Raw genomic sequence first — 11,960 nt, forward strand, 5'->3', positions numbered from 1 at the left:
GAATTGTCGTTTGAAATGTGGTTATTGAAAGGTTTAAGTTATTATTAGCAATTAAATATTATTAAAAACATAAGTATAAATATTTTGCTCACATATAGTTTAAATGTTGTATGCCTTTTTTTTATGAGCAAGTTGAATACGAAAACCAATTCAAACTCCACGTTTAAACACGTGTGCTACATTTAGATGTTGTTTAAAATTAATTTTCTCTAAACACTCAATTTTTGGACAACATAAAAGTTGTACTCTGAAGTATACACTTTAACATAAGTATGTTGTTCAAGTACAAATATGATGTTTAGATATTCAAAAAACGTGGTCAAGGTCCGATCAAACCCTGTTTCAAACTAACCCTAATTTTTGCCTAAGGCGGTGTTTGGGAGGGGGGCTAAACTTTAGCCCCCCATTTTAGCTAGATTTTAACCCTTCTCATCCAAACACCTAGCTAAAATGGAAGGGCTAAATTTTAGCCCCCCATAATCCATTAGCCCATCAAAGAGTGTTAAAATGGACTAAAGGGGCTAAAAGTGGTCCCTCTTATCCAAAATTCCTCCCCTTGCCCCTCTCTCTCTTCTCCCTCTCACTCCTCCCCGCCAGATCCCGCCACACGGCACCCCACCACCTCCGCCTCGCCCGCCGGTCCTGCCGCCTCCTGCCAGCCCCGCTGCCTCCGCCTCCGGCCGGCCCCGCCTCCTCCTCCCCTCACTCACTCTCTCTCTCTCTCTCTCTCTCTCTCTCTCTCCTCGCCACTGTTAGCGACGGCGCAGCACGGGACCCAGTGGTCCGGCCGGAATGCGTCGGGTACCTCGACGCCTGCGTCCTTCCACAGCAGCTCGCAGAGCTGCGCGTGGAGGCCTAGCAGCGCCCGTAGCGAGGGACCCAGGCGGAGGAGCGGGTCCCCGTCGGCGCCGGTCCTGGGCGGCGGGAGCGCGGCGGCGGGGAGGTGGAGCAGCAGGAGGTGCGGGCGGGCGGCAGCGGCGGCGAGGCGGGTGCCGAGCTGCCGCCGCGCAAGCACGTTCCACGCCTTGAGCACCTGGTTCTCGAGCGCTGGGTCGAATTAGAGCTCCACCGCATAGTAGTACCCGACCGCCACGGAGGAGGGCGGCGGCGGCGGCGGCACGGCGGCGCGGAGGCGCAGGGGGTGCCAAGGGGAGTCGTGGAGACCGCGAGGGCCGAGGTGCAGCTGCCGGCGGCGGCCCCGGCGGTGGAGGGCGCGGTGCCTTGCGCCGAATCCGAGCCTCCTCGAGGGCGAGCCTCGCGATGGCACCTTGGGGAGGTCCTGGCCGGTCCCCGCCTCCTCCGGCCGGATCCGCCGGCTCCGCCCGCCCCTGCGGCCTCTGTTCGCCGCCTCCTCCGTGATGGCATGCGACGTCCCAGATCCCGCCAGATCCCGAAGGTGGCAGCTGGCAGCACAGTGCAGGCGGCTGCGGGGGGATGAGGGCCGGGAGCTGGGGCGGGGGAAGGAATCCGAGGAGGGATTCCTGGAGGCGAGGCGTAGGGAGGGAGGGAGCAGTAGTAACTGGTGGTGGGGTGGTGGTGGTGGCGTTGGTTGGTTTCGGCGAGCGGGGGGAGGGAGGGAGCAATAGTAACCGGCGGGGGGAGCGTTGGTTGGTTTGGCGACGACTGGATCGAGCTTCGGTAGCAGCAGTTGGGGAAGAGAAGGGAGGGGGGTTGGGCAGATGCGGCAGTTAGTCTTGGGAGGGCCTCGAGGGAGCATAGGGAAGAAGGTGAGGGTAAAGAAGAGGGGTAAAAGAGTCTTTTGATCACCAAAGTGCTAAACTTTAACCTCCCTCCCAAATACTCTAGGTGCTAAATTTTAACCTCTTCATTTGGATGGGCTAAACTTTAGCCCTCCCTCCCAGACACGCTAAGGGTGCCCTAAGTCTCTGTTGACGGGCGTGACTCGCCAGTACACGCCCATACCGTGCCCATGCCGTTGCCACGCCGCCGGCGTCGCATCGCCACTGCTCGGCCGTCCTCGCCGTCCTTGCCCACTGCTCGGCGTTGCATGAACACCAGCTCCCCCACGGCCTTTTCTCCTCGCCAGCGCACGGCCGCCGCTCGCCTCGGCCTTATCTTCCCAAGCTGCCGTCGCCAAGTCCTTTTCCCTCCCTCTGTTCTTTCTCGCAAGAGCAAGCAAGCAGCTCACCTGCAGCCTCGATCTCCCTGCTCTGCCATGGAATCCAACAACCAGGGCACCAGCTACTCCAATCAGTCTCCCCTTCCTCTCTAATCTCTATCTTTCACACGTCAACCACCAACAGCACAAATCCATGGAGGCCAATACATTTCCGGTCCTCTGCTCCTCCCTTGCTCGGGCAGAGCAAGCAGATCAGCGCCCCTCTTTCTTAAGCTCCATCCCCTTCTCTGATTCCCTCCACCAAGCAGCAACCGCTGCTCTCCTCTTCAGTGCTGCACGAGCTAGCAGCTCGAGCTCTTCGTGTTTCTGTCCAGCTAACAAGACAGCAGCAGCAGAACACCCAGCGCCGCACAGCCGGCGAGCCCAGCTTGGCCTCTGCCCGGGGAAGTTGCTAACCGGGGCTTCGTCCACGACACCATGTGACCTGCTACCTCTCCGTCAAGCCGTGGCAGCCAGGACGCCGACTACCCTGCTTGCCATGACATTGCCTTCCTCGCCTACAACCCGTTCGACGAAATGCGCCAGCAGCGTCATCTCCTATTCTACACCAAGCTGCACGTGCCCACTTGGTGCTTGGTGAGCATCTTCCCCATTTCCCCCCTGTGGCCAAACGTTTAGCCCAGCTCTTTTCTGTGACCGTCTGTGAAGGAGATGAGCAGTACATGCTAGGACTAAGTTTCTGTCAGCTTTGTAGTTTGTACACGCATGTTTAGGTTCTTGCAAGATTGATAGGAACGTAATGTTAGGTCCTTAATCCACGAAGCATGACCTGTAGCTGTACAATAATTTGCTCTTTGATCTGAAAATGCGGTGAAGTATGCTAGAGCTAATTTCATGCCTTGAATTGGATGTGGTGCTTATGCTCAATTAACTCGTTTCAAACAATGACACAACCGAAAACAGTGAAACACTACTTTTGTTAGTCTGCATATTTGTCGTAAAATCATGGGAAAGCATATGCACTCATGAAACTGATAGTTTTCATATATCCATATCTAAGTGATAAATATTACCCAGTTGGATTGTCCTTGTAATAGAGAATGCATTTAAATCTAAAGGGCAGGAGACAAACTTTGATGGTTTCGTTCCTACCTGACAAAAACATGCTTAGTCATGAGATAACTGTTTGCAGTAGTTCCATATGCTCCAGTTAGTTGAAGCTTAGTGAACATGTAAATCAAGAGTACTTTCTATCAGCTCCAGTTTTGGTGAATTTAACCTTGATAGCTGTGGCTGTCCAATATCTACCTTTTCAATTGCTGCATACCCGATCTGGTTCTGAACAGGTGGCGATCCTTTCCTATGAGTTGGACTTGTTAGATCATCAATAATTCACCACTTGCCAAAATTAGTCAAACCACCTCTGCATGCTCTCTGTTTTCCTCTCTGACAAACCAGAAACATATATACTGACTACATCAGTAGTAGATATTTTTCCTTTAAGACATGTAAATTGCAATTAGCTAGCTATGGTCCCTTGTACTGTACAGCTAGAGCAGCTTTCAATTTATTGCCATACATCTGAAACTGATATCCTGAATTCTTGCCATGTGCATTGTTTTATGTCTGAACCTGCTAGTTGCATCTTGCCGCAATCTGATGCCATGGCCCTCTTGAACAATAAAAGCAAATGACCAAGTTGCTATCTAAAATAAAAGTGAGGCTTGCAATGTTGCTGCAAATAGCTAAAATTTACCAATGAAAACATAGTATGTTTTTCTCTATAAACGAAATCCTTTCAAATTGATTTGTATGTCCTTTTATGTGGTTGGCTTGCTGATAAAGATACTGAATAAATCTGATAATCACTAGCAGCAACCACTCTTCCTGCTGTAGTTAGTTTAGTCTAATAATTGGTAATAGAATGCTTTGTTATATGAAAACTCCAATATGTTACACTCATTGCATGCATAATTCTCATGTTTGGCTTTTTCTCTGTTAGTACGCATTATCAGTGTCTTGCATCTCATTCATGACATTTCACGTAGGCATCGCTGCTGACGATGTGGTGTACAAGATCGTGGCTGTGGAGCATCCAAAGGACCCGGCCCATGGTCCGGAAGGGCCAAAGGCCTTGAAAGTAATAACACCGTAGTTGAAAGGCCAGCCCCGTGGCATGACCCCTATTTCAACTTATGCAATTAATGTTTAACTATGTATTTGTGCATTTTACGTTTCTAGGAGTTGAATGGAACCATAGATGCATCATCCATAGGTTCCCATAGTTATACTAGTATGTGTAGGACGTTAGCTCTGCCATGCTTAATAAGTTCGGTAGAAGTCGGGTGATTTCTTGTCACTCGCAAGACATAAGATCCCTGGATACTTATTTTGATACTTTGGACAAATGGTTCACATGGTAAAATGAGAGACCAGGCACATATGTGATTGGTTAAGGATATGACATATGGATTGAAAGAGTACCTATGCCTGTGTCAATTAAGGCCCATTCGTTGTTGGTCCTGCTGACCGAGTTCGAACAGTACTAATCACATGCTAGGAGTAGGAGGTTGTAATATTCCAAAATTTGTAATATTTATTTGAGTGAAATTTGCAAAAATTTAAAACCTTTTGTTTGCATTGTGTGCTCATTTGAAAATGTTAGCCAATTCTTTCATCATCCTAAAAATTCCATTTCAAAACTTGTGTGGAATGATTTGGATCTTTTTGAATTTTTATTTGGATCTCACGTTTAAGTGTGAGTTTCAATTTTGAATCTAATTCAAAATTCAAACTAAATCTAAATCTAAGTCTATAACAAAATAAAAACCAAACATAAACCAATCTAACCTAACCTATCATACCAGCCTGCTAACCTATCTAACCTAACGGCCTGCTAACCCTCGATTTGGCTCGCACGCGCACACCTCGCCTTCGCTCGCGCCCACCTCCTTCTCTCACTGCCGCCCGACCCCGCCTGTCAGCGCCTCTCCCTATTCTTCTTCAACCTCCCACCCGTACACCTCACATGCACGGCGCATGCAGGGGTGAGTAGATGGGGGTGCCGTGCTGGAGTGCACTACTCGGGTGGGGCGCTGCATTGCATTTACATTTTATTCTTTTGTTCTTATGTTTCTTGATTGGCTTAATAACCTGTTGTTAATTGTATCCTTGTTCTTGTTTGTTGGGTTATAGTATGCTACCGAGAAGGAGTGCACGAGTAGGCGTGGCCGCAGTAGAGGTCATGGAGGTGGTCGTGGTCGAGGTCGTGGCCAGAATGACCAAGAAGTGGAGAATGGACATGTCATGTGTGAGAACAATGGAAATGCAGAGGTTTCGGATCAATCTGCTGCTGGAGCTGTTCCTGCTGCTAGAGCTGTTCCTGTTGCTCCAGCCGCTCAGGGGATGACATTTACCATGTGGACATTGCTGCAAGTGGAGATGTTTGATGGATCAGGGTTGCTAACAGATGCTGCCGACTGGTTACGCAAGGTAGAGAAGGTCATGGATGGGTGTAGGATGACTCCTGAGGATAAGGTCTTCTTTATACCACACCAGCTGACGAGTCTTGCTGATTTATGGTGCGATGGTGTTCGTGAGGCGTGGCCTCCTGCGCGTGGTGCTATCACATGGGAGGTCTTTCTAGAGCAGTTCAGAGGTAAGTACTATCCTGAATCTTTTCCTAACTATCTTGAATCTTTTTGGGATAGGATGAGTGATGCTTTGAACCATATCCAGCAAGGAAGTAAGATGGTGGATGAATATGAGAGGGAGTTCACCAACATTGTTCGCTTTGTGCCCACCGTGGCTAGAGATGAACGTGAGAAGGCCAGGAAGTTCTTTAGAGGACTTAATGCAAGGTACAAAGAAGTGATGGGTGGGAACCCACAGACTACTTATCTTGCCGCAATTAAGGAGGCAAGAGGGATGGAGTTAGAGATTTAGCTTCCTGCAATCCAACAGAACCGTACGGGGAGTGTGAGCGGCACAAGTAGTGATAAGAAGAGAGCTCCTCAGGATGAAGGAGAGCGAGAATTTTCTCTGCGACCTCCTTTCAAGAAGTTCAAGCCAAATAAGTACTCCCAACAATCTCATTCGTCCAAGCCTAAACAGTTTGCGGGATAGTCTTCTTCATCATCACGCCCCATCGGATTTCAAATCATGCGCCCAGTACCATGACAGGGATTAATTTGCTTCAAGTGCGGGAAGCCTCACCATTCGTCGGAGTGTACCTTTTCTGGACTTTGTCGCACCTGCGGCAAGGAGGGACACATGGCTATTGTCTGCAACAGAAATCCAAATTCTATTATCAAGTGGTAGAGGTCTAATTCTTCTTTTGTGTCGTCTCCATCCAGTTCTCGAGGTTCAGTTCTTTCAGCTGGTGCTCCTCATGGTGCAGTTCAGATGATGCCTGCCCATCACATTAACAATATCCCCAGCACTATGTAACTCCGCCTACAGGCTACTACTGGAATCCACCTCAACTACCTGCATCATATGTTCCACCTCAGTTGCCTGCACCATATGTTCCATTTCAGCTACCCGCGCCATCTTTTGTTCCACCACCACATCAGGTTGGGGCAGGTTCTACTGCTCCAAACCCCGCTAGAGTCTACACCATGCCTAATGCTTCCTCCCTGGGTCATCCAGACATAGTCTCATGTATATTTACAGTCGATTCACATGATGCTCTAGTATTATTTGATTCTGGTGCTACGTTCTTGTTTGTTTCACTTGATTTTGCACAAAGAGTTGGTCTATGTAGTCAAGAGATTTCTCAGTCTATTCATGTTGGCTCCCCAGGAGGTTTGGTCTCTAGTTCGGTGGTGTGCCCGAGTTGCACAATATCCATAGATGGGGATGATTTTGTGGCAAATCTTATGGTAATTCCTTGACCCATATTTGATGTTATTTTGGGCATGGATTCGTTGCATTGTTATTAGGCGGTAATATTTTGTTTCTGGAAGACTATTTCCTTAATGGCTCCCTTGCGTCAAACCATAGCTTTCCAAGCTAGTGCTCCTGCTTATTCTCTATTTGTAATGGAAAATCTATTTCCTGGACGTCGTTCTGTGAAGGCTAGATTTCTTTGGACTCTAGCTGAGAAGCCTACCAAGTCCTTGTTGATTGAGGAAATTCGGGTGGTTTGAGACTATCTTGATGTATTTCCTGCTGAGTTGCCAGGGATGCCTCCCAAGCGTGCGGTAGAGTTCCCTATTGACCTTATACCTGGCACCAGACCGGTTTCCATAGCACCATACCGTTTGTTTCGCCATTTTCAAGAAGAGTTGAAGAAGCAGCTCGATGATCTTCTTTCCAAAAAGTTAATTCAGCATAGTGTGTCACCTTGGAGAGCTCCGGTTCTGTTCACTAAGAAGAAGGATGGGAGTTGGCGCATGTGCATTGATTATCGTGGATTGAATGCAGTGACTATCAAGAATAAGTATCCCTTACCCCGCATTGATGAGTTGTTTGATTGTCTCAAAGGACCTAGAGTGTTTTCCAAAATTGATCTACAGTCCAGTTAGAGAAGAGGACATTGAGAAGACGGCGTTTCCCACTATGTATGGGCATTATGAGTTTCGAGTTATGTCTTTTGGGCTGATTAATGCACATCCTTACTTCATGGAGACAATGAATAACATGCTTCATCAGTTTGATGACTCAATGGTTGTATTCATCGATGACATACTCATTTTCTCCAAGACTGAGGAAAAGCATGAGCAACATTTGAGGATGGTGCTTCAAAACTTGAGGGATAATAAGTTCTATGCCAAGTTGAAGAAGTGTGAGTTCTGACTATCAAAAGTTAGTTTCTTGGGGCATGTCATTAATCAGGAAGGTATTTCTGTTGACCCAAGTAATGTTTCTACAGTAGTAGAACGAGAAAATGATGAGAACATTACTTGCTTGGATACAACCACATTAGCAACTTTAGATTCAAATGTGAAACAATTCTTTGTCATGATTGTATTTGATACATTTGATGAATTGATGCTGCACCATGATGTGTGTTCATTAACATTTTCAGAAATACATACATGGATAAAAAAGAGTGTTAAACACGTCACTTTTGGAGGACCAAAGAAGTTGATTGGGACCAATTCCAAGTATTTCCAACGTCCTCTGCTAGGTCACCACGTCACTTTTAGCCCAAGGAAAGAAAGAGATAAAATCCAACACGTTTTGGGGCTGGATTCGGACTGCGGAACAACACCAACTTGTGACGATCACCACGGTCGCATATGGACTCGGATTGGGGCATTCAACTACTTCATGAAATCCTTATCAAGTCTATTTTCATATAGAGCCAAACTAATAGCCATATCTTTTCTGAGACGGCCGCAATCATTGATTTGTTCCAGAGATATTTTCTACCTACGGTGCTGCATCACCCTATTTTGGCCCGATGGGCTTTATATCAAGTTGGGTCCAATAAGGATGCGTCCAAGGGTTGGGGCACGACACCAGGACCCCCGGGTCGTCCTCCAAGGTATTAATAAGGATTAGAGCCACCACAAAAAGATTGGGTTTTGTTTAGATGAATGTCTAGCTACTGCTACTTCCTTATAAATGCGTGTGTTGATTAGACCACCCGATTTGGTTGATTCAGAACCCCAAATTTGAGTGTATCAGATTCATCTCTTGGGCAATATCTGTGCACTATTTGCTTGTCCACTTGTTCTTGCTTGTTCTTTGATTTGCTTGCAGGTTCAAGGCTGTTCTTGGCACGGCAAGAACAACAACAAATTGGAGCCGGTGTAACTATTGCTAAGGCGCAGCGCCCCTGTTTGTCGTTGTAGTTAGGTAGCACAATGTTGGATCCACTCCAAATCAAGTTCTTTCCAACTCACCAAAAGGTTGGGAACAAACCTTAGTGGCTTCATATCAATTGGAACTGTTGTGCCTAGGCTCACGTCTCTAGCATGGTTTAGCCTAGAACCAACATAGTACCGTTGTTGAATGATTATTCAGTTTGCTTTGATTAATGTGGTTCTAGCTATTCCTTGATTTTACTTGTAGTCACCTATAGATCCACAGATTATCTACTACATCACAGGGTGGCGCATGTGCCACCATTTGCGCTTTTCTTGCCAGTTGCCAACACCTTTTGCAAGTGTGGTAAGAACATGTAAGAACTTGAATGGACAGGTTTGAGTGAAAAAGGAATCTTCCACCACCTATTTCCTTTAGTTTGTAGGCAACTTCTTTTTGATTTTTTTGGTTGTCTGCTAACAATGGCAGGCCCGGCAAGACACGTGGGAGCTGGGAGGTTGCACCATGGGTGTTCCCAACCTTTACAATATATGGGAGCACACCCACTAGCGGTACATGATGATATTCTAACTGAGGTCAGTAATGCTCTACTTTTGAGGGAAATTTTGACCCTCATGCATACATTAATTGGGAACTTTAAGTAGATGTAGAATTTGATAATTATGACTTGTCTGAACATCAAATGATTTTAGTTGCTGCAAGTGCTTTACGAATTATGCTTTGACTAAATGGAAACATATTTGTAGGCACAACAAAGTTCCACCAACTTGGAAATATTTTAAAATATTTTTTCAAGATGAATATATTTCGTCATATTATGTTGATCATTTGCTTAGCAAACTGGACAAACTAAAATATGGTAGCAAGACTGTGAAAGAATACTACCATGATTTTAAGATTTGTACCATGTTTGGTGGATTACATGAATGCATGGAAGATGTTATGGGTAGGTTTATGAGAGAGCTCAATTCTGAAATTCGAACCTTGTTAATTAGCAAATCATACAGATATATTGATCAATTTTTTTTTGTCTTGCTCTCGATGCTGAAAAGGAGATTCTATTATATGCGATTACTTGCAAGAATGATGTGGCCCATAATCTCCAAATTTGTCCACTCTGCATACTAATCAAGAGCAACAAATAACGGGACCCGCTGCTGATTTACCTTTGTCACAAGATGAATTACTTGCTATTCCTTGTGATAAAGAGGACTTGTGCGCTGATGATTCTTTTACTCCTATACCACAAGTAGTGAATAAGTATAATACTTTTAGTTTGAAACCATAAAAATATGCTGAAGATAAGTTTTTTCATCCTATTACTTGTACACAAGATGAACTGAAGTTGTTGTCCCCTTTAAATACTTTGGGTTATATTGAATTTGATATTCTGTGTAATCTAAATTTTCTAAAAGAGAAATTTAAATTTGATTCTGGTTTGTCAAGTTTTAATCATTGTTCGCTTCATGCAATTGGCAAATATGACAACAAAGGAGAATATTTGGTGTATAAAGTTTATATTTGCTCTAATCTGAAATATCCTTTTGGGCTATAATACCATGATCAAATAGGGGGTTGCACTAACACTATTAATGTCTTGCAAAGTTTTCCTAGGTTTTCTCTTATGCAATAGGGTCAGCCCGAAGAAGGGGAGCATTGCTGGTTGTGGCCATGTAGCATGGCCGTCGCTCCGTATTACAACATCAAAGGAAGCACCTTTGAATGCCATTGGAGCAAGTTGAGGACGACTTGCAGCAAAGAAGGGAAGAATGACGAGAACATCACTTGCATGGATACAACCACATTAGCAACTTTTAATTCAAAGGTGAAATAATTCTTCATCATGATTGTATTTGATACATTTGATGAATTGATGCTACACCATGATATGTGTTCATTGACATTTTCAGAAATACATACGTAGATTAAAAAGAGTGTTAAACACACATGGAAGGTATGGAGGATCAAAGAAGTTTATTGGGGACCAATTCCAAGTATTACCAACATCCTCCACCAGGCCACCACGTCACTTTTGGCCCATGGCAACAAAGAGATCAAATCCAACACATTTTCCAGCTGGATTCGGACTTCGGAACAGCACCAAGTTGTGACGGTCACCACGGTCGCATATGGACTTGGAGTGGGGCGTTCAAGTATTTCATGGAATCCTTATCAAGTCTATTTTCATATGGATTTGGACTCATGCCCATATACAGTCTGAGGCGGCCGCAGTCATCAATTTGTTCCAGAGATGTTTTCTACCTAGGTGCTACGTCACGCTATTTTGGCCCGATGGGCCTTGTATCAAGTCGGGTCCAATAATGACGCGTCCTAGTCGTCCTCCTAGGGATTAATAAGGATTACAGCCACCACAAATAGATTGGGTTTTGTTTAGATGAATGTTTACCTACTGCTACTTCCTTGTTAACGCGTATGTCGATTAGACCACTTGATTTGCTTGATTCAGAACCCCAAATTTGAGTGTAATAGATTCATCTCTTGGGCAAGGTTTGTGCACTGTTTACTTGTCCACTTGTTCTTACTTGTTCTTCGATTTTCTTGCAGGTTCAACGCTGTTCTTAGCACGGCAAGAACAGCAAAAAATTGGAGTAATACCCTACGTCCTGTGTGTTGGTTGGATTAAATTGCTTTGGAGGAGGTCCTTGTCCCACCTTATATTGTCAGAGGCAGGGTTACAAGTCGGTTGATTTATAAGAATACTAGTCAGATTCGACAAGGCGAGTCCTACTCTTATTACTATGAGTACTTTTTCTAATCCTCGACTAGTTCTTGTATTGCCACGTAGACTATGCTGTACTGCGCCATAGGCTCCATGTCAGATACATCTTGGTGTTCAGCCCTATATTTAGGATTGTCTAAACCATCTGGTGGGCCCATAGATATATGTACGACAAGCCCTCGAGTATTTTGTGTCAAATCTAGTATTTTCAAGTACTTTTTAGAACTCACCGACTAGTTTTGGTGTCCTTTGAACACTTCATCGGGTTGAGTCTTGAAAGGTACACGAGCACTTCCATGTGGCTAGAGTGTGCTCAAGCCTCATTTAACTTGGTCTCGAATCCTTCAATCTCAAATTTTTATA

The 11,960-nt window shown here is 45.3% G+C and overlaps 1 protein-coding gene and 1 pseudogene across 9 annotated transcripts; one reads left to right on the plus strand and one right to left on the minus strand.

Moving 5' to 3' along the window:
- Nucleotides 1-706: 706 nt before the first annotated feature.
- Nucleotides 707-1,365, minus strand: LOC117849203 (uncharacterized; annotated as a pseudogene).
- A 521-nt stretch (nt 1,366-1,886) lies between these two features.
- Nucleotides 1,887-11,364, plus strand: LOC117849671 (uncharacterized). 9 transcript variants are annotated; one of them, XM_072292833.1, is made up of 6 exons: nt 1,888-2,716; nt 4,129-4,220; nt 5,276-5,738; nt 9,326-9,432; nt 10,491-10,682; nt 10,782-11,364. In XM_072292833.1, exons 3-6 carry the CDS (start codon nt 5,387-5,389, stop codon nt 11,076-11,078), a joined length of 948 nt encoding a protein of 315 aa, XP_072148934.1. In that variant the 5' UTR covers nt 1,888-2,716; nt 4,129-4,220; nt 5,276-5,386; the 3' UTR covers nt 11,079-11,364. The 9 variants fall into 9 exon arrangements, 5 of the variants coding, with proteins under 5 accessions (XP_072148934.1, XP_072148932.1, XP_072148933.1 ...); XR_011897838.1 differs by having other exon boundaries at nt 1,887-2,716; nt 9,326-10,682; nt 10,768-11,364; XM_072292831.1 differs by lacking the exon at nt 4,129-4,220.
- Nucleotides 11,365-11,960: the final 596 nt, after the last annotated feature.

Source organism: Setaria viridis, chromosome 3 (assembly GCF_005286985.2).
Source record: "Setaria viridis chromosome 3, Setaria_viridis_v4.0, whole genome shotgun sequence".
In the NCBI taxonomy this organism is placed as follows: Eukaryota; Viridiplantae; Streptophyta; class Magnoliopsida; order Poales; family Poaceae; genus Setaria; species Setaria viridis.

What these genes read in the sequence shown, in the direction of transcription:
- LOC117849671 (XM_072292831.1), top strand. Translation starts at nt 2,657, where the DNA reads ATGCGCCAGCAGCGTCATCTCCTATTCTACACCAAGCTGCACGTGCCC. An exon ending in CTTTCTAGAGCAGTTCAGAG is followed by an intron (nt 5,739 to 9,325) that starts GTAAGTACTATC and finishes TAACAATGGCAG; the next exon opens with GCCCGGCAAGACACGTGGGA. An exon ending in ATGATGATATTCTAACTGAG is followed by an intron (nt 9,433 to 10,490) that starts GTCAGTAATGCT and finishes CTTATGCAATAG; the next exon opens with GGTCAGCCCGAAGAAGGGGA.